Source organism: Mytilus edulis, chromosome 3 (assembly GCF_963676685.1).
Source record: "Mytilus edulis chromosome 3, xbMytEdul2.2, whole genome shotgun sequence".
Classification (NCBI taxonomy): Eukaryota; Metazoa; Mollusca; class Bivalvia; order Mytilida; family Mytilidae; genus Mytilus; species Mytilus edulis.
Window position 1 is genome coordinate 74,212,279 of NC_092346.1, and position 27,953 is coordinate 74,240,231.

The 27,953-nt window shown below is 30.9% G+C and overlaps 1 protein-coding gene across 3 annotated transcripts in view; it reads left to right on the forward strand.

The window, feature by feature from the left end:
• The window catches only part of LOC139517423 (uncharacterized), a 38,451-nt gene extending 10,665 nt beyond the window's left edge, over positions 1-27,786 (forward strand). The window contains exons 1-9 of one of the 3 annotated variants that reach the window (XM_071308428.1): positions 3,602-4,120; positions 13,940-14,081; positions 14,815-14,970; positions 17,577-17,767; positions 19,723-19,793; positions 20,093-20,161; positions 21,222-21,416; positions 24,051-24,167; positions 25,320-27,786. In XM_071308428.1, the coding sequence (XP_071164529.1) occupies positions 4,027-4,120; positions 13,940-14,081; positions 14,815-14,970; positions 17,577-17,767; positions 19,723-19,793; positions 20,093-20,161; positions 21,222-21,416; positions 24,051-24,167; positions 25,320-25,520 (1,236 nt within the window). In that variant the 5' untranslated portion in view covers positions 3,602-4,026 and the 3' untranslated portion in view covers positions 25,521-27,786. Of the gene's footprint in view, positions 1-3,601; positions 4,121-9,695; positions 10,285-13,939; positions 14,082-14,814; positions 14,971-17,576; positions 17,768-19,722; positions 19,794-20,092; positions 20,162-21,221; positions 21,417-24,050; positions 24,168-25,319 lie in introns of those variants that run through there. The other 2 variants (XM_071308429.1, XM_071308427.1) reach the window with 2 other exon arrangements.
• Positions 27,787-27,953: the final 167 nt, after the last annotated feature.

A 27,953-nucleotide genomic window follows, 5' to 3' on the forward strand; every position in this document is an offset into this window, starting at 1 on the left:
TTAAAGATAAAATTAAAACAGACAAATGCATATTGTTCTTATGAAAATATACATGCATTCACCTTATGACATATTTTTTGATGAAGATAAAACATATTCATGACATTGATTTCATGCAGAGTAATCTTTCAATATGTAAAGATTTCATTCATCAGAATGTAACTCAAAAATTTAAGTTGGATGATTAAACTTTATAAAACTATATAGTACAATGCTTTTGACTTTAAGATTATAGTCTGAAGAAATTTCTTATCACGTTCACATTTAGAAACAGAAGAATAGCTTTAGAGTTTTTTATACGACCGCAAAAATTTTAATTTTTTCGTCGTATATTGCTATCACGTTGGCGTCGTCGTCTGCGTCGTCGTCGTCGTCGTCGTCCGAATACTTTTAGTATTCGCACTCTAACTTTAGTAAAAGTGAATAGAAATCAATGAAATTTTAACACAAGGTTTATGACCACAAAAGGAAGGTTGGGATTGATTTTGGGAGTTTTGGTCCCAACATTTTAGGAATTAGGGGCCAAAAAGGGCCCAAATAAGCATTTTCTTGGTTTTCGCACTATAACTTTAGTTTAAGTGAATAGAAATCTATGAAATTTTGACACAAGGTTTATGACCACAATAGGAAGGTTGGGATTGATTTTGGGAGTTTTGGTTCCTACAGTTTTGGAATTAGGGACCAAAAAAGGGCCCAAATAAGCATTATTCTTGGTTTTCGCACAATAGCTTTAGTAAAAGTAAATAGAAATCTATGAAATTTAAACACAAGGTTTATGACCATAAAGGGAAGGTTGGGTTTGATTTTTGGAGTTTTGGTCCCAACAGTTTAGGAATAAGGGGCCCAAAGGGTTCAAAATTGAACTTTGTTTGATTTCATCAATAATTGAATAATTGGGGTTCTTTGATATGCCGAATCTAAATGTGTATGTAGATTCTTAATTTTTGGTCCCGTTTTCAAATTGGTCTACATTAAGGTCCAAAGGGTCCAAAATTAAACTTAGTTTGGTTTTAACAAAAATTGAATCCTTGGGGTTCTTTGATATGCTGAATCTAAAAATGTACTCAGATTTTTTATTATTGGCCCAGTTTTCAAGTTGGTCCAAATCGCGGTCCAAAATTAAACTTTGTTTGATTTCATCAAAAATTGAATAATTGGGGTTCTTTGATATGCCAAATCTAACTGTGTATGTAGATTCTTAATTTTTGGTCCCGTTATCAAATTGGTCTACATTAAAGTCTAAAGGGCCCAAAATTAAACTAAGTTTGATTTTAACAAAAATTGAATTCTTGGGCTTTTTTGATATGCTGAATCTAAACATGTACTTAGAATTTTGATTATGGGCCCAGTTTTCAAGTTGGTTCAAATCAGGATCCAAAATTATTATATTAAGTTTTGTGCAATAGCAAGAAATTTTCAATTGCACAGTATTCACCAATAGCAAGAAATCTTCAATTGCACAGTATTGTGCAATAGCAAGAAATTTTCAATTGCACAGTATTGCGCAATAACAAGAAATATTCAATTGCACAGTATTGTGCAATAGCAAATATTTTCAATTACTCAGTATTGCACAATAGAAAGAAATATCTAATTGCAATTTCAATTGGAGTTATCTTTCTTTGTCCAGAATAGTAGTTGAATCAACTTAAATCTTTGTTTTATACAATACAGATATATAATTGATATTTCAATTGGAGTTATCTTTCTTTGTCCAGAATAGTAGTTGATTCAATTTAAATCATTGTTTTATACAATATACAATGTATATTCACTTTTTCTACCAACTGATAAATTAAAACAATCTTTACCATTCAGTGATAACAAGCACCTTTTGTTACATTTTAATATTTTATGATGTATTTAAATGAGTAGTTATTGTTGCAAACTCCATTAGAAATTTGAATTGAGATCAATTTTGGAAAAAGGGAAAGGGGGATGTGAAAACAAATGGGGGTGGGGGTTAAATTTTTCTCATTTCAGATTTCATAAATAAAAAGAAAATTTCTTCAAACATTTTTTCGAGAGGATTAATATTCAACAGCATAGTGAATTGCTCAAAGGCAAAAAAAATATTTTAAGTTCATTAGACCACATTCATTCTGTGTCAGAAACCTATGCTGTGTCAACTATTTAATCACAATCCAAATTTAGAGCTGAATCCAGCTTGAATGTTGTGTCCATACTTGCCCCAACCGTTCAGGGTTCAACCTCTGCGGTCGTATAAAGCTGCGCCCTGCAGAGCATCTGGTTAGCCATTACAATTATGATGTTATTCTTTACAATTCTTTTCTTCTAGTCGAGAATTTTGATATAATTTTATATTCAGTGATTATCTCTATCATTTCATATAAATAGACCCAATAATGACTTTACCTAGGCTTTGTTCCCTTGAAATATTATTTGATAATGACTTAGAGTTAGAGATTTAGCTAGCTAGGTTTAATTCACTATTTTTTGTATAAGAAAATGTCAGAAATATGACAGTTGTTTTCCATTCATTTGATGTGTCTGGGCTTTTGAATTTGCCATTTGATAAGGTACTTTTCAGATTTGAATTTTCCTTCAAGGTTGGTATTTTTGTTATTTTACATTTTACCTTCTTTTGGCCGTATGAATAGGAGGACTAATCATGCTTATATAGCTGTAGACTTTGGTGTCTTACCAAACTCTTTGCTAAACCTTTGTAAAAAGAAATATTTAGATACAGTCATATAAGTTTGGATATGTGATAAACTATTGATGTTTAAAAAAAGTTTGAAATGATGAATGACAAAAAAGATAAGGGACTATAATCAAATATCTTACAACAGTATTATCTAGATGAAGGTTATTAAAAAGTTTATGTAATGGATTAATAAATTCAATGGATTTATATGTTAAAAATTATAAGCTTAGAAATATAACAATACAAATTAGGAAATGATTTATGCCTGGACTGTTAAAAAATAATTCAAAAATAAAGATGAAGATTAAAAACATAACTACAACTACAACTTTTGTTTCTGGTTATTTGATTTGAGAATATATTTTATAAAGAAAGTTTTTTAAAAGTCGTATCGTAATTGCTATTTTAAACCACAGCCAGAAAGTTCATTAAGTGCACTGAGTTCAGTATTATTACTAGTAAGTGGTTGTTTAGTTTATAAAGGAATATGTTTGCTTTGTATAAAATACATGCTGATGATATAATAGTACAAGTAACTTTTGATGAATTTGATGAGTAAGGTGCAAATGATATAAAGTAACTAGAAAAGTAATATGAACTGTCATGCTCCTTCTTTGAATATTATAAATCTGCAAACATTGATAACAGTTATGTTTTGACTACCGTATGTTGCAATGTATATCTAGAATAACCTTGAACTTTACTGGTCACACTGGTTGGGCGATTTTTTCTTTAGGCTCATATATGATGTGGAGAAATATTGTAATTCATTAATATTGATATTTTCTTAAAACATTTGAGGATGGGTAGAATTCATTGGGAGTATCATTTATCTATTTGAAAAAATATTTAGAATTGAAACATTTAATCTATAACCTGTAGTTTGTTTACCCTTTATCAAGTATTATTAAAAAAAGCTGTGAAGATATTTGTATAATCTAGTGGTAACCTTTGGTGAACAGTAGGCTATACAATACTGGAGAAAGTCCAATTCACTGGCTGTGGTCAGTAATTAGGGTAGACAGGGAACGTCCTTCATTTTAAATAATGATTTTGCGTGGACAGATTTTTGCCCCCGTTGTTACATTAAATGAAGTTATCATTGTAGTTTGTTGCACGTTATTGAGAATTCACGGCAGATTAATCAGCAATACAATTGTCAGAAAACACTGAATTTTTCCGTCAAAAATTATTATTTGGTTTTACTCAAAAGACATAATAGACATTTTAAAATTGTATAGTGAATTATTTGGTCAATCACATTTAAATCAGTGATAGTTTATCAATTCTTTGATAATCAATATCTGAATAAGTAAAAAGCCTTCATCATGTGATTTTGTGGACCAATACAATTTCATATGGATGAACCCGTTATTTACTTGGAATTACTACCAGATGACGATTATTATGATATGGAAAACCATGTGCAAGTCCCGCTTTTAAATAATCAAGGTATGTAGGATCAGATTTCTATAAATCCTAAGATCTATATCATTTATTTAAGTAGTTTTAAAGAATTCTTTTAAAAATCAATAAAACATGATTTCGTAAAAGATATAACACGTCAGGAAAAGAAGGTATTTTTATTTTACCTATAAGTCGTTTACTTTTTAAACTACATGTTCTACTTATTTACATTGTTGTATCTACAGTACTATAAGTAGATAAGGGTATAAGTTACCTATCTATGTACTTAAGGTGAACTGACTGATCTCTTGATAAATAATACAATACAGTATCTGTCTGTTTTGATTATTGTTGTTTTTCTATCACAAAGGTTTGCAAATAAAAATAAATATCTTAGAGTAAGAAATTTGATTTTGCCTCAGTGTACAATTATATTAATGTAATAAATTGTTTGAAGTTATAATTAATAAATCTCTATATATTATGTTATGGAGTGATACATGCCTTGATAGCAATGCTGAACTTCATATAAAAAGTAGCTTTCATAAAAAATTGATAAGAAGAATAGAGAAATATTGAAAACTTTGACTGCTACTAGAAAAATTAAAGAATTTTAGATAGAGACAAGGATTTTACCAGTTCAAAGATCTCTGCAGGTCCCAAATAACTTGGTAAATTCTACAAAAACCTTGAAACTTCCAACTTAGAGAATTCATTGTGTACTTCAATTAGACAAACATCAAACAATACAGAAAAACGAGGATGCATATACATGTATTACTCTTTTATTTTATTTTACTTTATTTATATATAAATCACAATATTTTTGTTGCTATGGGTAATTATTGTGGTCACATTAGAATAAAAAAAAAATATTATACATTTTTCGTTAATTATGAAAATCCCAAGTTTGATGTGTATAAATCTCATATATATATGTTGTACTTGAGTTGTATAGGTGTAAATTGCTCAACTTAAATCAAGAACATTGCCCTTTTATAGCAATTATCTTTAGGTCATGTAATTTTAGAGCGTTCCTAAATTTGTCATGTTCAATGTATCTGATGAGCTAATTTCAATACCAAATATAAATCATTGGCCAAAGAAAATATATCCCAATGCCCTGTTGCTGGTTTTAAAAATATTCAGTTCTTCACAGTATTGAAATGATGATAATGCTGAATATGAATAGGTCCGACAAGGGTTACCTATAATTGCTTACATCTATGTCATTTGAACTCTCAGACTGGTATTCATACCACACAAACTTATTTTTATACTGACAAGAAACGTACAAATTGCATGCCTTTACATCCTATTGTCTTTTGAATATATACTTGTTGTGATCATGCATGAAATATTTGCCACTGGACGTTAAACAACCAACAATCAATGAGTCTTTCAAATAAAGACTAGGAACCTTCTGTAACCCTGTATAAGGTAATCTAGAAAGGTAATAGGGTTCAAAGTAACATCTTTAAGTTTTTTAAGTTTTTCAATATGATAGTCATAATTTTGAGGACAAATGGTCAAGAACAGAAATGGAAAATTTTTGCTCTGATTTGGTTTATTTAAAATTTTCTGTTTATGTTTTATAAGGTCATGAAATGAGTGTCTCCTAAATGGACCAGGACTCATGACTAATTGTCTGATTGTACCACTTGACATGTTATATGTTAAATTAGTTTGAAGTAGCAGATTAAGTATTGTTTGGGTGTAAAGTTTTATTTGGGTTTTTATTTACGCATCATCATTGTCTATTTCTGAAAAGTTTATTTTGATAAAATAAAAATTATCCTTTCTTATGCAATAACTAACCAAAAAAGAAAATTGTGTATTTTCTAAAGTAATTTGTATATAAACTCAAATAAGATGGATTTTTCTAATAACATTTTTATTTTCCTGGCATGATGATTATTATTAAGAAATGATATTGGCAACAAAAGAAAACAGCAGTGATTGATTTCCTGGTAAATTGGTCTTGAGTATCATCCAGTTTTTTCTTCAGAGATAATATACAAACAAGTTGATGGTATTGTTAATTGCATTTTGGAATACCATATATTGGAAAATCGCGAGGATGACAGCAACTGAAGGTCACTACAGCCTCATTGCAAATCACACCATACCATCGCATAGGCATCTATAGTATAGGCAAAACATGCAGTTCAAAAGATTGTAATAACAATGTTATACATGTATTAGGCATTTTATGACATAGTTGAATTCAATTTTCAATATTTTTCCTTCTGGGCCTTAATCTTGGCGTAAGCTCCCTTTTGATATTTATAAGTTTTTTACTGTATGTATCTAAGTGAATGGATTTTATTCATAAAAAGAAGGGATTTTCCAGTTTTCAGATGATAACTCACAAATGCGATGCTTTTTATGCAATGTTTTGTACTGTACCATCTTACACATACAGCTTGAATCTTCTGATCAGGATAGAAATAGGGTAGTTCAGTACTCAATACACTAGTTAACCTTTGCTTCTTGTAAAGTGCTTGTAAGAGTTCAGACATCTTGTCAGTGGTTGTCTGTTTTTATCTGTTATTTGTCATTAAGTAAGTTGATGTTGATGTCTTTGGTAGTTTTACAGCTCCTCATGACCTAGGTTGATTAAGATCTTGACATATGGGTATAAACACCTGCTCATTATTGAAGAATTAATGTTGCTCTCCAGATATATGTCTGGCTTTATTGTATTTTAGGGTTGCTGTTTTTACAAATGTACCTTGTTCACTTGTAATCCATTTGATGCTATTTTAAAAAAGATAGTATACTTCAATGAGACAAAAACCCATATTATGTAACATTTATTGTTAAATAAATAAAATAGACTAAGCTTCATCCCTAGGTTGATAAGAGAAGAGTCCACTTAAGTGATTTCTCTTCTTTAATGAATGATTGTCAATCTTTGTAAGTGGCTTGTGTTAGGGAGGAAGCATTGTACAACATGTAAATATGTGTTAGAGATGTCCACATTCCAGGTTCTGTGTAAAGTACTTACATATTGTGTTTACCACACAACAATTGATTGGTTTATTCTCAAGGAGATTTGATACAATTCTCTCAGATAAACTTTGTATGTAAAATGTTCATAGAAGCACTTAATTTAATCCTTGTCAAAAGTTTTCTTAATTTACATTATAAGTTATCCATATTAGGTTTTGTTTTTATCCTTATTAAGAAAAAGCACTTTTGACACACTTCATTTGATTTACAACAATTTGAAGAAATAGAATTTCTTTTCCAAGTAAATATTTATATATGCTCATATATTTTTGTGTGTAAATATATATATAACATTGATAGAAAAAAAATATTACTTTGGGGGTTGGGGTGGATGGAGTGGAAGAGGGTTATTCCACAATCATGTGTTGTAAAGTGAGATGGAAATCATATAATTTTTTTAAAAGATTTTTAAGCCCAACCTACCATAATAGAGGGCATTATGTTTTCTGGTCCATCTGTCTGTTCGTGCATTCATCCATTCGTTCGTCTGTCCATCTGTCCTGCTTCAGGTAAAAGTTTTTGGTCATGGTAGTTTTTGATGAAGTTGAAGTCCAATCAACATAAAACTTAGTGCACATGTTCCCTATGATATGATCTTTCTAATTTTAATGCCAAATTAGACTTTTAACACCAATTTTTGGTCCACTGAACACAGAAAATGATAGTGTGAGTGGGGCAACCCTGTTCTATGGACACATTCTTGTTAATACAATTCAGTTAATTCTAAATGCACATCAAGGCTAAAAGATGGATGAAGTGGGTTTTCCTTTGAGAGAAATTTTTAGCACATTTATTCCTGCAGAATATAATCATGACGATAGGAGATCTTTAAGGATTTCCCACTCCTTGATTGCATGATTTTATAATTCAATTACAATTCCCTTCCCAAACACTACAGATAATATTGAACACTTCTATAAACCATGAATATGATATTTATGCCAGTAAAGGACAAGAATATGATAATGGCAATTTACAAATATAGTCAATTTTATTTTTTAACATGTAGAGTGGGGTGCTCATTTTCGCCTTATCTTTCCATGTTTTCTACAGTTTATGTTCAGGTCAATACGTTTTTGAAGTATACTGATATTTCTATATGAAGATAACTTAAAATGCAAAATATTCTTAAGCTTGAAAACGTGTTTGTTTGAAAATATTCATCTGACAAGTTAGATTAAAGGGTGTTTGAAATTGCCTGATGTTTTGTCGATGGGGGACACATATTCGCCGTTTTTATACATCTAATGAAACCCAAATAACTGCAGCTTTAAACAATATTTTTGAAATCAATTTCATTATAGTTGGCAATAAAAGACATTTTAAAGGTGTACAGAATTGAAATTTAGGGGAATCAGTCAAAGATTCACTAAGAAATACTTCTTTGAAATCGTGTTTGTCATTCAGGAAATTGGCCGAAAATCGTTGTCCGTTTTTCAGTCCTTTGCGGTAAGTGCTGCAATTTTGTCGTAGTTTAAAAAATAATCATATTTGTTATAAAAATCTAAGTTACTGGCATATTTCTTCCATTTCAGCCATCTTATGAAGTATTTACACCTCAAAATTATAAAACGGAGAAATTGTGTCCACGGCGAATATGCGCACCCCACTCTATAGGAAAAATAATTTCTTCATCAAATATTAACTGGAATTTTTTAAACCTGAAACCATGTCTTTGTATTTAAGGTTAGATTTTATGTAAATTGAAATTGTGTTAATCTGTCAAAACATAGACATTTATTTTTAATAGATTAGACAATCTTATTTAAATTAAGGTAAGGTTACACTAGTCTTTCTCAGGTATTGACATTTTGAGTGGGATATCTTAGAAACTCCAAAAGAACCTAGGTCAGGTGTGGTCGGTCTACTCTCACTATGAGTTTTTTACCTCAACTTGTATCATCTTAATTGATTTATGAGATTTAAACATCTGTTTATTACTGTTGCCTCTAATTTAAATCAGTTCGATTCTTTTATAGTGCATAGAAAATCAATCTAACAGTGTTAGGGTAGATCCTCAAGGTAGATCTTATTCTTTAGTCCTCTCCCTTATAAATAGGGACTAATAATATACTTTTGACTTTATCTTAATGTTATTGCAACTCTTCCTAGCAACTCACATACATTTTTAATATCTATGATTAAATCATTTTTTGAAGAACATATTTGACATTTTATTATAATAGTTTATAATATTCAATATATTTTTGTCTTTTCCTATTATTCAAATATTTTTTTATAACACTAGTGAAATTATGTTCTTTCTTATGATTTTAAAGTAAGATTTAATTCTAAATTTTGCTCATTTGGTCTCCTTTCTTTAATTCTTGGTCCATTTTTCTACCCCTCTGTTCTAATACCAAAACAGCAAAGAAGCAGAAGCAAGAAAAAGTGTTGTGATATCATATGTTTTTTTCCTTTCTTTGATTTAAGGGGCCAGTTTAGTTTTAAAGAAAAGTCTGTCTACCATGGATGATTTACAAAAGTGTTATACAAAAGATGAATAAATGATGTACATAATGATAATAGACAGAGTTCATTTGATACAAACTAGTACACTTGTTTGGTCCTCGGAAGTACATGTGGTTTATTATAATATAAACTGTTTCTTTACCATTAGGATATAATTATTATCCAACTGTGTGGGACTTGTGTATCCAATTTAAATATCTTTGCTAAGGAGCTATTTTCTAATTTCCTTTACAATTTTATTTTAAAGAAAATTGTTAAAAAACGTTTTTTTTTTTTAACCTGAAGCAAATAAAACTTAATTGCTAGAAAAATTATAGATAATCATTCAAGGATAGAGAAGATAAGGGTCAGAGGTCACTAATGCTATTCAAAACAAGTTGATTGATATATGTTATGTTTGGTATACAATATTCAGTGTACAATTTATTTGTATTCAGTAAACAAGACACTCACACACATGGTTCACATTTAGTGTACCCTGCAAAATAATTTGATTTGAAGTGATATTGACATTCGCTGGTTGATAGTACATTTACTGCATATTTTGCATAGAAGTATTTGTGTGGGATATTTTATTGAGGCTATAGATGTTCATTAAGTGTATTGTTGTAGTGTTGTAGCAATATAGATTATTACGTGTGAAATCTTCAATTCAATCATGCCGGAATATTACAATGACTTTAGATATAAAAAGCAAAATGATATACCATATGAGAAATGTGGTGAGTAAGATAAACTTTTATTCATAGTTTTGTAGAAGACAGTTATTAAATGTCAGTTTAAACACGTTAAAGTAACCTACTGTATTATATATAATGTCAAATTGAGAGAATTATTTTAACTATCACAGAATTTGATATACCTTAATGTTGAAACCTTCTCTTAATCTAAGATTAAAAAAGGTCTAGTCATTGTAAATATTTAAAACGTTTAGAAGTATACACAGATTTTTATCATGCCGTAGTTATGGATGAAATATTCTATGTGAATGATAGTCAGCAATCTAGCAAATAAGTAAAGAAAATTCTACATCATTTGCAGGAATGTGACCTGGAAAAGAAGAAAAATTAATACTTAAAGTAGTCTAATCTTTCATTTAATGTAAAACAAGACAGGAATCCAAACCCAAACCACCCAAACACAACAGCCATGACAGCTTCTTAGGAGATAAACTTTGTCTTTAAATCAACAAAATAACAAAATTAGTCAACTGCACTCTCAAAAATTCTGATAATTTATTTAAACATTTTAATTCTTACCACATAACCATTATTTACTGGTTACTGACAATAGATCTACACTCAAGTGAAATAAAAGATATACTTATTTAATTTTAATAACAGTTTTAGTAATTGAATGGTAAATATCTTTTCAAGAATTCATGATTGTAATTAGTTTTACAGATCATGAAACACCAGAAACCTTTTGGTTCATTTACATTGCACTAAATCTTTTGAAATGTAAATAAATATTGTATAATTAAATTTACATCAGAAACCAGCCTGTTTCCTGTGATAACAATTTATCTTATGCATGTAGAGTACATGCAGATTTCCGTACTTTACATTTATTCTTTCATCCAAATTTCATATTTGCACATGAAGAATGACCAGAAAGTACCATTATTTATTTCATGTATCTGGCTTTAGTAACTTAACATCTGCAGTTGGTAATTTTGAATAAAACAAGATATATGGTTGATGTTGATAAGCTATCAGCAGTTTTTTTTTATTTTTAAGTTATGATAGGTTTATTTCCATAGACAAATGATCTAGAGTAAAATTTATATAATTTGTTACTATTAAATTCAAAGTTTCCCATTGAAAAAAAATCCTTTTAATAATTTTTCCCCATCAGAAATGGAAAACAGACACAGACTTCTCTTGAACTGAATATGCTTTTACTTTTCTACATTGGCTAGAGGTATAGGGGGAGGGTTGAGATCTCATAAACATGTTTAACCCCGCCACATTTGCACCTGTCCCAAGTCGTGAGCCTCTGGCCTTTGTTAGTCTTGTATTATTTTTAATTTTAGTTTCTTGTGTACAATTTGGATTTTAGTATGGCTTTCATTATCACTGAACTAGTATATATATTTGTTTTGGGGCCAGCTGAAGGACGCCTCTGTATGCGGGAATTTCTCGCTGCATTGAAGAACTGTTGGTGATCTTCTGCTGTTGTCTGTTCTATGGTCGGGTTGTTGTCTCTTTGACACATTTCCCATTTCCATTCTCAATTTTATTTTATAGTTGCATCAACTTTTTATGCCCCACCTACGATAGTAGAGGGGCATTATGTTTTCTGGTCTGTGGCTCCGTTTGTCTGTCCGTCTGTGCTTCCGTTCGTTCGTCCGTCCGTTCAGGTTAAAGTTTTTGGTCAAGGTAGTTTTCGATGAAGCTGAAGTCCAATCAACTTGAAACTTAGTACACTTGTTGCTTATGATATGATTTTTTTAATTTTAAAGCCAAATTAGACTTTTGACCCCAATTTCACGGTCCACTAAACATAGAAAATGAAAGTGGGAGTTTCAGGTTAAAGTTTTTGGTCAAGGTAGTTTTTGATAAAATTGAAGTCCAATCAACTTGAAACTTAGTACATATGTTCCCTATAGTATAATCTTTCTTATTTTAATGCCAAATTAGGTTATTACCCAATTTCACGGTCCATGGAACATGGTAAAGGATAGTGCGAGTGGGGCATCCGTGTACTTTGGACACATTCTTGTTTCTCAATATTTTAATGAAAGTATGTTTATGGTAATTAATACTAGAATCAACAAAAAATCATTCAGATATAAAAAAAACCATTTAGAATAAAAAGCTAAATGGTTATCATCCATTGTGTTCAGGGAGAAAGTGTGGTTGTATGCATTTTAAAGGTATAACTTTTATTTTTTAAATCAGGATAGCATTTTAGAAATGAGTAATTTAAAAAAAAACTATTAGTCATACATGTCATATATGAACTTTTCAAATAGTATTTTATACATATATAGTACTTTTTTACGGTTTTGATATTGTCAACAGTAGTTGCACTCAATGGAAAATTTTTAAATGTTTCTAACCTGTCCATTCAACTGTCTTACTAATAACATCATCTTTAAGATAGGGTTTTCATTTCTTGATTGTCTTTTTTCTTCATATTATAAAGTTTGATAAAATTGATTCCTTTTTTTGGGTATATAATGGTTCAGGGTCTTAGGTTTTTTTCATCTAAAGAAACTTTGCAAATAAAATATATAAGGTAAATATGTAAATGTATTATTCATAATATTATGGATAATGGTTAAACCATAGATGTATTACAAGAAGTATTTAATATACTGACCACTGCATATTTCTAATATTCCTACCCACTTGTAAGCCTTACTATCATCATGCCGCTTTTTCAGAGGTATTGATTCTTGTTAATTACTTCTGTAATGGTATTTGTGGTGACTAAGGTTAACCTCAGTCAAACATTTTGGTCAATAGATGAGCTAATAGCAACTTATATTTGACCTACTTTATCAATAGTCAACATACTTAATGCTAATGATTTATTCTCTCAAACATGTAAAATTAAAGACTATAAAATATATCATCATACAAATGTATATTATAAAACATGAATCATGTAGCATGTAACTAAATTGGTATGATGTAATTTAGGTCAGATAATTGTTTATTTGTATGATATCATCCATAAAATCATTTAAAAAGCCAATTGAATATAAGAACACACAAACTTCTTTTTTCTCGCTCATTCTATGCTTTTCTATATACTTTCATATGAAATCGAATACAAATTTTATGATATAAAGATATAACTCTATTTAAATTATCCCCAAACTCCATTCTTGTCATATTTGATTGAATAGGTGACTTCAGTGGGAAATAGTTACATTAGTGGAGGGTTATGTTTAACAATAGTATCAACATAAATGTCAAAGGTTGCATGTCTGACAGATAGACTACTTGTAATACCATCAATTGTTATCTGCTACTGTGCAAGTGGGTGTTAAACCATCCTACCAGTATTAGAAACACCTGTACAGAACATTTGTGTAAAATAGCCAAGTTAAATAGTAATTTGACCATTATCCAGTGGGGATTAGGCCTACACAATTACTGAAACCACAGAAAAGGTTTAAATGTCAGGTTTCTTGACTCCAGCAGTCCTTCATATTGTCCTGTTCAACTATTATAAGAATCTTTTTATTTATATTTAAAAGCCATTCATTGAAGTTCTCTTATTTGATGTTTGCTTACATTGTAAACCAAAACTTTATTAAATTCTTCAATCTCTTCATGGTGGTCTGTACATAATATTAATATCAAAATATTTTTGATAAAATCATAACTGTTGATCGATATTATAATGTCCTATTTTTTTCAGGTGTGTCTGACCTTGACCAGTCCCTTTCTCCTGTGACTGGTACCCCATCACCCAATGCAACCTTTCGTCCTATAAGTACAAATAAAACCTATGATTATGCTGAGTATGGATCACATCAATATGAGGAACTGCCACATTCAAGGTATTTTAAATGAATAAAATATATATGTAATGTTTCAAGGTTACTTGGTAAATCTACCCTAATTTTTCTCTTCAAAATTAGATCACTGTAGCTTATTTTGCCTTAAATTGCAGTGTAGGTTAATGCCTTCATGAGAATGTCTAGTTCTATAGTTCTATCATATTTTGCATAGATTAAGTCAATATTATAAAATTGAGCCTAAAGTGAATATAGATATAAGAAGATGTGGTATGAGTGTCAATGAGACAACTCTTAGAAATTTGTTAAGTAAACCATTATAGGTCAAATACGGCATTCAACACAGCAAGCTTTAAATACATATGATGGAATTTATGAGAAAAGCATATTGATAATGGTGAAACAATATGAAAATAAACAGTTTGAACCTTTCAGCCCATATATATTCTGAGCATATAAAACCAGAGCAACATGCAATTCTATTTTTGCTTTTTTGAATGAACTTTGTACTGCAAACATATTGTCACCATCACAGCTGTTGCTGATTGACAAATTAATATTGTTATGTCAGATTGTCATAAATTGTTCCTGAACTGGCACATGATCAGATTCTAAATGTGTCACATGGACTACAACAATACAATTGTAAAAGTAGTATTCCTCGTAATCTTTATGCCTTTTATTTGTTGACAAACAGAAAACATCATCATCTCAGTTACAACTCAAACCAATGATTTACTGCATACAAGTATTAAACTATTTATTTTTCTTCTAGATTACAACCCAATGGGCCACAAATGTCACCATGTTCTTCATCATCTGATAATCAGTCATCTACTGGTACCAACGTGACGATTTCTGATGTCCCTTCAGATGCTGGAGACACAGCAAATATTGTTAGAAGTCAGAGTCAGAAAGATGAGGAGCAAAGGTAAGGGTCATATGGTATATGATGCTAGGGAACAGTTGTGTTATAAGTTTTTCTGTAGTAGAAATATGGTCTCATTTCCTCTCTCTGTCTATCCTGTCTTGGAAGCCCTTTCCCATGTACAATCTGTGCAAGATTGTTTTAAAATTTATGCATGTATCAAATCTTTATACCAGAATTGTCCCTTACAGAAATTTAAAGAAATGAATGCCAAATAACTGTTTGTAAATAATTCCCTGTGGAAATATAAATTATGCAGAAAATGAAAATGTAATTGATCTCCTCATGCCTACATTTCCTGCAGGATATTTATATTATCAGGAAAAAAATTAAGAGAAGCAAAAATTTGTTATGGAGTTATTGCCCTTAGACAGATAAAATATATTCATCAGCGGGAATAATTTAATGCTGCTCTTTAATTTTTATCTGAAACTTTCCAGTACATTTATCATATCCTCTACTTTAAAATATTTCCACTGCTGTAGTTACACTGATCTGAACATATATATATTAGCGATGTAAATATAGAAATAAGGAGATAAGACAACTCCACAACAGACCAAATGACACAGAAATTAACAACTATAGGTCACTGTACCGCTTTCAACAATGAGTATAGCTTATACAATATAGTCAGATATAAAAAGCCCTGAAATGGCAAATGTAAAACAATTCAAACAAGAAAAATAACGACCTAATTTATGTACAATATAATGAACAAAAAACAAATATGCTACACACCAATTTATTAAGTACCCATAATGCAACAAGAGTTCTTAGTTGGTTACTGTTGTTACACTCCTGTAGATGTTTTTATTATAAAAAAAAAATAAGGTACATGCAGACCAGTATATGTATTTAATACTTTTTAGCTCACCTGGCCAAGTGAGCTTTTCTCATCACTTGGTGTCCGTCGTAGTCCGTCGACGCTGATCCATCATCCAAGATGGCCACCAGCGGGGGACTTAGTTTAACATAGGACCCTATGGGAAATGCAAACAAATGACTTCTTTTAGAAAACCACTAAATGGAATGAAACCAAACATGGCATGAATGTTCCTTATGAGGTGCTGACCAAGTGTTGTTACTTTGTAGCCAATCCATCATCCAAGATGGCCGCTAGCGAGGGGACTTAGTTTAACATAGGACCCTACGGGAAATGCATACAAAAGACTTTTCTTAGAGAACCACTGAATGGAATGAAACCAAACATAGCATGAATGTTCCTTATGAGGTGCTGACCAAGTGTTGTTACTTTGTAGCCGATCCATCATCCAAGATTGCTGCCAGTGGGGGACTTAGTTTAACATAGGACCCAATGGGAAATACATATAAATGTCTTCTTTTACATAGCATGAATGTTCCTTATGAGATGCTGACCAAGTGTTGTCACTTTGTTGCTGATCCAACATCCATGATAGCCACCAGTGGGATGACTTGGTTTAACATAGGACTCTAAAGGAAATGCATACAAATGACTTCTATTAGAGAACCACTGAATGGAATGAAACCAAACATAGCATGAATGCTCCTTATGAGGTGCTGCCTATTAAAGTGTTGTCACTTTGTAGTCGATCCATCATTCAAAATGGCCGCCAGCGGGGGACTTGGTTTAACATAGGACCCTATTGGAAATACATACAATTGTCTTCTTTTAGAGAACTGCTGAATGGAATGAAACCAAACATTGCATGAATGTTCCTGATGAGATGCTTTCCAAGTGTTGTTACTTTGTCGCCAATCCAACGTCCAAGATAGCTGCCAGTGGGACAACTGAGTTTAACACAGGACCCTATAGGAAATACATACAAATTTCTTCTTTTAGAGAACCAGTGAATGGAATGAAACCAAACATAGCATGAATGTTCCTGATGAGATGCTGACCAAGTGTTGTTACTTTGTAGCCGATCCATCATCCAAGATGGCCGCCAGTGAGGCCTTAGTTTAACATAGGACCCTATGGGAAATGCATACAAAAGTCTTCTTCTAGAGAACCATTGAATTAAATGAAACAAAACATAGCATGAATGCTCCTTTCCTAATCATGTGCTAGCCAAGTGTTGTTAATTTGTAGCCAAATTTTATCTTTTTATATATGATTTCAAAAACCCAAGTAGAGTCAGGTGAGCGATACAGGCTCTCAAATACAGGCTCAGGAGAGTCTCTAGTTTATATTAAGTTGGCTTCAACTTAGGCTATTTAGTTATCAACAGAAAGGTCATTTGGCATGTAATACTGATAAATGATTTTAAGGGGTTACGTAATGGGTAGCTGACATGATCATTTTATGGGTACTTGATACAAACAGACATCTTTTGTTCATATTTCTTATTGGTATTACTTGTATTGAATAAAAGTAATAAAAAAAAAGTTACTAGCACACAGTGTAATCCACTTCAGCATAACAAACAAACAAAACTACTGGTATATAGCTTTCTTCATCAATGTTGATACAAAATCAAGGTAGAAAAATACACATTGTAGGCTTTGCAAAGCCTATGATAATATATAGAAGGGGAAAATATTGAAAAAGCTGCTTACAGATTATTAACTTTTTTTTAAAACTATGATATTTTTATATTTTGCTCATTTATTTGTGTACATTTCAGGAAAAGATACAATCCACTGTATGATACAATGATCAATGCAACACCCAGTATTTACAACAAAGTCAGAGTCACAAGAGAAAGCATGTTACAGACCCAGATCAGACTCCTTAGAATAATTGTAGTGTTTTTGATCTTCATCTCCTGTGTCTCACTCTCTATCAGTTTATACCTCATCATCTCAAATTCATCAGGTATGGAAATCTTATACAATGATTTAATGTTCATTCACTAATTGTAAGGGTGACACTTCTGTTTATTTCAGTGTGTTGTTGGGTTGCTGTCCTCTTGATGATTACCACATATATTCATACTTCACAACTTCTTAATAATTGTTGAAATACTAAAGTTTTACATTGATTTTATATATTGTTCTGGTTCTAGCCTCAATCTTAAAAGGCCTTAAATGGCACCACTATAAACAATGTGAATCTTTCTCTGTTTGTTTTTTGTTTGTTTGCTGTTGAAATTTGAAGATGAGGTAGTTCCAATAGTTCATATCTTTATGTTTGGTCAATGAAATCAAAAATTGCTTTTAGTTTTTAACTGATTTCATTTAATTTTTCAGTTAACCTTTTTTTTCAGAAAAATTATGAGAAACAAGTAAAATTTAACTACGTTTTAAAAGTGTTTGGTGGCTTAACTTATATATTCAGAAGACTATAATATTGGGTTAGGTGAATTAGATATTCTTCCTGATTTATTATTGGCCTTTACAAATAAGTGGTGACAAGACTTAGGTATTGGCAGAGAGATTTAAGTAAGGTTTCACTTTGTATTAACAAGTTTAAAAAGGTTGTTAATAGGTCCAGTAGACATATCTCTGTATTAACATTTTATGTTATACAATTTTAATCAACAGTTAAGTCTGCTATTGATTTTGATTGTCTGATGTAAGCCATGTCAATGTCCTTCACCTTGTCATTATCTTGTTTAATGTTATATAATATTACCGATTATTGAAATGGCAAATCAATTTCATCAGTAACAGAAATTAATTAAATGGAGTGTAAAATAAATGGAAATATCCTGTCCGGAAAAGCTCTTCCATAATCAATTCTTTGACTTTTTGTCTTTTCATATGCATTGCAGACACTTAACATGGTTATAGATTTTCTGTGTCGATCAAAGATGAACTTTTTGTGGTAAACATGTTTACTTCTGCTGGTTATTGATGAATTATTGACAATTTTTCTCCAATGGCAACCAATTGTAGATATTTTCAAAGGTTTTTGTCCAATAGATATTAAAGCATGAAAACTACGTACCACCAGCTTATTTGGAGTAAATATACATAGGTTATACTTTACAAAATCCTTAGTTTTATTAATAATAAATTCAGTGATATTTCCAAATAAGCTCAAAGATGTCAAACATTTCAGAGAATGTCCAACAAATACGTCATATGACAAATGATAGTTCTAATAGGTGTGGAGAGAGCTTGTAAGGGAATTTTATTCAACTGTCATACAAGTGAGAGGCTATCAGGCTAAGCTGGCTACCATTTTCTACATGAGGAAATGTCTATACCAAGTCAGGTATACGACAATTGTTTTCAAATATATTTGCTGTGTTTGAGTTTTTGAGTTTGCCATTTCATAAAGGATTTTTCGTTTTGAATTCCATGGAGTTAATTTTTTTGTTTTTTTTTTTACTTTAAACATAGGCGTTGCCTGTTGCCCAATCCAATTCTATTTAACTGAATAAAACTGTTTTAACCATACTTATGGTGTGATATGTGTAGAAAAGGGCTAGAAGAACAAAATACAAATTTAATTGAAGTAATAGCTCTCACAATTGCATTTATTGTTATTATTATAAAAACGACAAAACACTGATAAACCAAAAGTATGGGAATGAACAGAATTTTATAAAGTACATGGAAAAATGCTTTATTTGTTTGAGTATAAAAGATGATAATTTTTGTGAAATTTAGTTTATTTTGAGGGCGTTGATTAACCTTCAAATTGTATGTTAGTTTGAAAGTGCAATGTTTTGTCCAGCAATCAGCCTTGTTAATATTTATATTTCTTGCATATTTAAAAATAAAAAATCATAACAAGTTTCCTTTTATTTTTAAAAGATGGTTGATTGACAGTTTATCATTATCTAAAACTATTCCATACAAAGTGTTCCCTTCTATTTTCAGACTCATCAGTACAGAATCTCCAAAGTGAAGTATCATCATTGAAAAAAAAATACAACAGTATACAAAACAGAGTAAGTTTTATTATAGAATAATCAAGGAGAAGTGAATAACTGAAAGGAACAAAAAATGCATCGGGGTTAAACAAATTTTTGTGAGATCTCAATCCTACCCCACACTTCTAGCCAAAGTGGGATAAAAAACGCACAACAATACGCACAGTAAAACTCAGTTTAAAAAAAGTTTGGAATCTTATGTTATATTGAGCTTGTTGATATAGAGACAGTTTTTTAAGGGACTAAATAGATGTTTCAGTATGTCAAGATGTTTAGTTTATTAATTTTTAATACAATATTTTTACTTCCTTTTTCAGATAAAGCAAGTTGAGAGTTTAATGGCTGGTAATTTGTCATTTGAACATTTGGCACGATTGGGTGAAAAGGTAAGAAAATTCCATGTTTATTTTTTAATTGATATATATGTATAAAAAAACCTTGCATAAAATTAACACTAATAGATCAGATTATTTAAGGTTCTACTGTTACTGGGTTAGAATTCACCTTTATAGACCACTTCCTTCTGTCACATCTAAAGTGTCTTAAAACTTACTATTTAGCCTATTAGTATTAAAATATCTATTCGGCAAATGCAGTTTTACTCGTTATTTTCATAAACTGAATAATTTTCTATTTTCACAATGATGTACTTGCTCAACATGTTATGTCTTATACGGCGTAAAGCAACCAACAATCAATCAATCAATGTTATGTCTTATCCACAAAAATTGAAGAAAAATTTTATAATTGTACACTTCATCATTTATCAATAAATATGGGCTTGTGCTATGGGGAGATAAATGTGTCAAATTCAGGAGAGTTAAATGTGTCACATTCAGGAGAGATAATTGTGTCATATTCAGGAGAGATAAATGTGTCATATTCAGGAGAGATAAATGTGTCAAATTCAGGAGAGATAATTAAAGTGGATAGTATTGCAAATCAATGAAATTTTACAGCATTTCTGTTTATTTTGTTATATATGCAGTGATTATGTTCCCTAAAGTATTTATTTACTTTATTTATAAAGCTTTTATTTTCCAAAATGATGAAATTTATAGATTTATTATTTATAAGAAAAATAACTCAATTTCTTTCATAAATCAATTTTGATTGTACATACATTCAATTATTTTGCAGAAATTAAAAAAAATCTCATTTATAATTTATAGTGTCATTCCACCTGACTGCCTCCAAAACTGTTATAAAACTTATAGAAACTCTATTTGTCTTAAGTTATATTGAGTTTGCAAGTTAACTTGAAGCAAGCTCATTTCTAATCCTAGTTTTATACTGCAGAGTGATAGAGAGGTAATAGAGCAGACATTGGTTTTTTATTACAATGGTTGCAATCACTTTGAGACAAATGAATAAAAATCTTTATAATCTTAACATCAGATGTCGAATGAATTGTTAAATCTATACTGTGCAATATTTCTGTTTTAGGTATATGACCTTGAATCAGCAGTGTTATCAAACTTTACTACAGTAGATAAAAAAATTCAAATAACAAATAGTGCTGTGACTTTAAATCAGGGAAATATTTTATCTGTGTCTCAGAACTTTACATCTTCTCTTAGTGAAATGAACAATACTGTGCAGGATCAATTGGATATAATCAGCAAAATGCCTGGACCGCAGGTAACTAGTTCAATAATTTCAATCTCTTGTTTTTTAGCTCACCTGGCCTAAAAGCCCAAGTGAGCTTTTCTCATCACTTGGCGTCCGGCGTCCGTCGTCGTTCGTCGTCCGTCGTCGTCGTTAACTTTTACAAAAATCTTCTCCTCTGAAACTACTGGGCCAAATTAAACCAAACTTGGCCACAATCATCATTGGGGTATCTAGTTTAAAAAATGTGTCCGGTGACCCGGCCAACCATCCAAGATGGCCGCCATGGCTAAAAATAGAACATAGGGGTAAAATGCAGTTTTTGGCTTATAACTCAAAAACCAAAGCATTTAGAGCAAATCTGACATGGGGTAGAATTGTTAAACAGGTGAAGATCTATCTGCCCTGAAATTTTCAGATGAATCAGATAACCCGTTGTTGGGTTGCTGCCCCTGAATTAGTAATTTTAAGGAAATTTTGCTGTTTTTGGTTATTATCTTGAATATTATTATAGATAGAGATAAACAGTAAACAGCAATAATGTTCAGCAAAGTAAGATTTACAAATAAGTCTACATGACTGAAATGGTCAGTTGACCCCTTTAGGAGTTATTGCCCTTTATAGTCAATTTTTAACCATTTTTCGTAAATCTTAGTAATATTTTACAAAAATCTTCTCCTCTGAAACTACTGGACCAAATTAATCCAAACTTGGCCACAATCATCTTTTAGGTTAGTAGTTTGAAAAATGTGTCCGGTGACCCGGCCATCAAACCAAGATGGCCGCCATGGCTAAACATAGAACATGGGGTAAAATGCAGTTTTTGGCTTATAACTCAAAACCCAAAGCATTTAGAGCAAATCTGACATGGGGTAAAATTGTTTATCAGTTCAAGATCTATCTGCCCTGAAATTTTCAGATGAATCGGACAACCCGTTGTTGGGTTGCTGGCCCTGAATTAGTAATTTTAAGGAAATTTTGCTCTTTTTGGTTATTATCTTGAATATAATTATAGATAGAGATAAACTATAAACAGCAATAATGTTCACCAAAGTAAGATTTACAAATAAGTCAACATGACTGAAATGGTCAGTTGACCCCTTTAGGAGTTATTGCCCTTTATAGTCAATTTTTAACCATTTTTCGTAAATCTTAGTAATCTTTTACAAAAATCTTCTCCTCTGAAACTACTTGGCCAAATTAATCCAAACTTGGCCACAATCATCTTTTGGGTTAGTAGTTTGAAAAATGTGTCCGGTGACCCGGCCATCCAACCAAGATGGCCGCCATGGCTAAAAATAGAACATGGGGTAAAATGCAGTTTTTGGCTTATAACTCAAAACCCAAAGCATTTAGAGCAAATCTGACATGGAGTAAAATTGTTTATCAGGTCAACATTTATCTGCTCTGAAATTTTTAGATGAATCGGACAACCCGTTGTTGGGTTGCTGACCCTGGATTGTTAGTTTTAAGGAAATTTTGCTGTTTTTGGTCATTATCTTGAATATTATTATTGATAGAGATAAACTGTAAACAACAATAATGTTCAGCTAAGTAAGATTTACAAATAAGTCAACATGACTGAAATGGTCAATTGACCCCCTTAGGAGTTATTGTTCTTTATAGTCAATTTTTAACAATTTTCATAAAATTTGTAAATTTTTACTAACATTTTCCACTGAAACTAATGGGCCAAGTTCATTATAGATAGAGATAATTTTAAGCAGCAAGAATGTTCAGTAAAGTAAGATGTACAAACACATCACCATCACCAAAACACAATTTTGTCATGAATCCATCTGCTTCCTTTAATATTCACATAGACCAAGGTGAGCGACACAGGCTCTTTAGAGCCTCTAGTTATTACATTTCATGATCTATTTATATACTGCTAAATTTTGCAAGCTTACTATATACGGAAATGTGATAAGTTTGTCAAAATCATCAGCTGCATGGGAAAAAAATGATGTGTGTGAAAATTTTGTGCCTGAACACCAGTTTCAATCTTAATTAATTTGATAAAATTTACACCTGCTGACAAGCATAGAACCCAGGTATGTGATTGTCAAGTAACAGAACCAGAATCAGATGATGTGAACCTGGGAAAATGTTTATAAAGGTTTATCATAGTATAGATATAAGAAGATGTGGTATGAGTGCCAATGAGACAACTCTCAATCCAGGTCACAATTAGTAAAAAGTGAAACATAAAGAGGTTAATGTACAGCCTTCTACCTGAAGCCTTGCCTCACTGCAAGCTTTAAAGGGCCCCAAAAATGACTAGTGTAAAACCATTCAAACAGACAAACCAAAGGTCTAATCTATATAAAATACCAGAAACAAGAAACACTTATGACCCACACCAACAAATGACAATTACTGAACAACAGCTTCCTGACTTTGGAAAGGTACAAACAACCACAGTTTTTTCAGTATTTTAAGAACAATCTTCTACCATTCATTTATTTTACATGGTGGAAATATCCATGAAATATTGAAAATAGAATCAAATTTATGAAATTATTTTAAAATGATTGATTATGATTTGAAACAATATCGTTAGACAATTCACCATCATCAATTTGTCAATGAATTTGTAACATGCTCTTAGAATAGTTTTTTTGTGATCAGTATTTATTAAAAACATTTTGTTTGTGGAATTTTTAGGGACCTGAAGGTGTAGGCAATTTGACAGCATGTTTCCTGCAGGAATATTCCCAAGGATCACGAATACAAGAAGCTCAAACAGAGACTGATGAGTTTCCATTAGATAGTGATTTAAAGGTAAATTTTTAAGTCTTATTACAGTATTTTTTATAAGCAAGCTACAAAGATAACAGTTTTAGCTTTCAAAACATAAAAAAAATGCCAGAATTTATCTCTTAAATTACAAATTGATCATAGAATCAAGGAACCAACAGCAACCAAGTTGATGTTTCTGATGATCAGTGCACCAATTGTAAATAAATTTCCTGTTTTTTATGGAATATTTATGCAAATAGATTGCATTTGTGAGACAAAAATTGAGACTTTATTTTTTTTTTTGATATCTATTTAAGGTAATAACCAGGTGCTCTGCAGGGCACAGCTTTATACGACCCCAGTGGTTGAACCCTGAACAGTTAGGGCAAATTTGGCAAATTTTGAAAAAAAAGGGAATCCCTTAAAAAAAAAACGTAAACAAACCCCCCTCCTACCACTTATTGAAACCCCCCTTGGATCAATAACCTTTTAACTCAATCCCATGCTTTCCTTTGTAGTATTGAACCTTGTAGAACAATTTCAGAGAGATCCATACACTTAAACAAAAGTTATTGTCATGATTGTTTGGAAACTAGAAACATGCTTCTTTTTGGCCCCCTAATTCCTACATATTTTGGGCAATAAACCCAAAACTTAATCTTAGACTCCCCTTTGTTATATGGTACATTGTGGTACAATTTCAGAGAGATCCATACAATTACACACAAGTTATTGTCTGGAAACTAGAAAAATACTTGTTTTGGTCCCTTTTGGGCCCTTAATTCCTAAACTTTGGCCCCATAACCCCTAATATTAGTCCAAACCTTCTACTTGTGGTTGTAAATATTGCAATTTAATTTCAGAGCAATTGAAATACTTGAACACAAGTAATTATCCTGAAACTAGAAAATTGCTTGTTTTGGGCCCCTAATTCCTAAACGGTTGGGACCATCATCCCCAAAATTGTTCTCAACCTTCATTTTGTGGTATTGAACCTTCTGGAAAAATTTCATAACGATCTATTCACTTAAACTTAAGTTATTATCCGGAAACCAATGTGTCTTCGTCCGAAGACACGACAACCAGACGATGACATCATACCATTATATGATCCCAAAAAAATTTTGGGGTCATATAAAAACAATAGCCACCTTTACAATTTTACTCATTAATTTACAATCCTTTTACTTTCAGACAAAGGTTGTGATGTCAGCATATTGTTCAGTAGTGAATGGATTATATACAAGAATGGAAGTGAGAAGACCTTCACAGACAGACTTTAAAACAGTTAAATATCATTGTATATGTTCAGGGGCTGTCGCAGGGAAAAGTAACAGATATTGCAAAATCTTCTTATGGTTATGTCCCAGGGAGAGTTTTGGTGGAAACACGTGAAGGAAATTGTTCAACAGAGAATTTTCTTAGATTAAATTGTTTAACATTGCTGATTACTCAAATTATTACAGCAACGTTTCACTCAAGACAGAACTATGTTAAATCCAGTGCTTCTGTTCAAAGATTTGTTCTTGTCTGTGACACTCATTATCTAAAGGTTTTTGCTAAATGTCAAAAGATATCATGATAAGAAGCAAGTATTGTAAAACCTCCTTACAAAAATACTTTCGGGCATTAGATTGCTTGCTATGAGTGTAGTGGTGCATATTATACCATGCAGCCAGTTTAGTACTGTATTTTTTGCAATAAGGTGCTATGTTTTTCTAATATAATGTTCATAGTTGGGCATTTTATATGTGATATTATATTGTCTCAATTATACACAACTAGGCAGGAGTATAATACTGCTTGGTATTTAAACTTATAGTTCTACAGAGAGATGTATTGATGTGTCAAAAAAAGGGAAACAGTACATGTATCACAGAAAATTGATCAAAAACACAATGCAGAAAGTAAAAACTTCATATTTTGTTATTGTTGTTCAGATAAATAGTCATTTTTTCGAGAAAGGGAAACACTTTTTTGAAATTTAAATTTAAACCTACAATACTATTTATCTCAATAGTTTGTGAAATTGATGAATTTTCTGTTGGCATCAGATGGGTGCCATGACATTTAAGATTCTATCTACTAGTAACATTAATACACAAGTTCTCCCCAGATAATTCATTTAGCATCCTGGTTAACAGGGAAATTTGATATACCATCTTGTTTCTAAAAATTAAAGCATCACATCCATAACACAATCTATAAGAAAACCACTTCATATAGCATGACATTTAAGAAATATAGCATCACATTACCATGATGCTAAAAGGCCCTGGGGAGAACACTGATGTTACAATAGGATTTGAGTTTATAACCTTCCAATCAGTTTTATGATTTTTTTAACAACGTTATCAAGTTATTTTTATACCATACCAGCCAAAGGTAAATTATACTGCCTAGGTTATGATACTGATATTTTGTTTAAATATGGCAATAAGAGTTACCTAGTCAAGTTGGTGCTTTAAGGTACAAGACTGTTCAAAAGTGAGAAGCTTAAATATCACATGTTTGCAACACTGTCAAATTATTGTGAAATTACACTTTACTCAAAATTCACATGTGAGAATTTCTTGTGAATATCTATATTAAAATAAAATTATGCCTTTTATTTTTTGGGTTGATAAGAATTCAAAAACTTTTATTAAAAAATCACACAATATTAACCTGATTTTTGTATGTTTTTCGTAATTCATATAAGGTTTTCTTCTACTTCCATGTTACAGTTATGCTAAAGTGTAATGATTCGAGTGTTATATTTAAGTTTTAATTTATTGGTCAATATCATGACAACCAAAAATTGACATATTCCTATTGATAGGATTTACAATGTATAGTTCACAGTTTGTGATGTTATAATATTTGTTCAACATTCCTTGGCAATACAAATGTTATGACAATAGTGCTTTGTGTCTTTGTTGTTTGAATGTCACAATTCCAGTCAAATTGATATATTATTATCATTTGCTCAAATTATTTGTTTTTTGTATGAAGCATAATACATTTGTAGTTTCTTTTTCTTAACATTATCACTCGTATGTATATTCCCCCTTCATTTTACCATTATTTTTTGTCTAACTTTATTCATAAATGGTTCATAAAAGTTTTGAATACACATTTCTTACAAAAGCACACAAGTATCTCTCTGACTCCATAAATTAAAATGCAAAGTATTGTAAAAAGTGTAGAAAGACTTTTTTAGTTAGTAGGTACACATCTTTGTTTGCTTGGTAAAGTATGTGGATTTTTTTAAATCAACTTTTTATTATGTAGTTTTTCTAATACAAATACATATGTATGAACATTACCAGTATTTAACATTTGTCAGTTCAGTAATTTCAGATTATATGTATAAACATAGTTATGAAGTCCCATTCTTTACTCAACTTTTTTAGTTTTCAGTAAATAGTCAGATATTTAGATCTCCTGTTTATTTTTTACTTCTTCATTTCTATTCCTAATTGTGTTCATTAATTGATCTTTTGGTGCTAGTTGCACAGAAACAAATATTAACTATTCTTTTAAAATATTCATGTATGCATTCAGATTCATAAGCAATTAGCTTTATAAGTAAAATTATTTGTGTTGACTACATTGCATTATTTGATTATGTTGTTAAATTTGATTATTAAATAAACAAATTTATTATTACAGTTACAAATATTTTTTTTGTTTTTTTTTATCTGTGATGGATGGATTGGTGGCTGTAACAGTTGCTATTACTGTCGATTCATTAATATTCGTTGGATACCAATGTTCCTGGACTTCGAGGGTACAGTGGAACCACTAATTTAAATGTTATATGAATTACAAATTTTCCACAGTAAT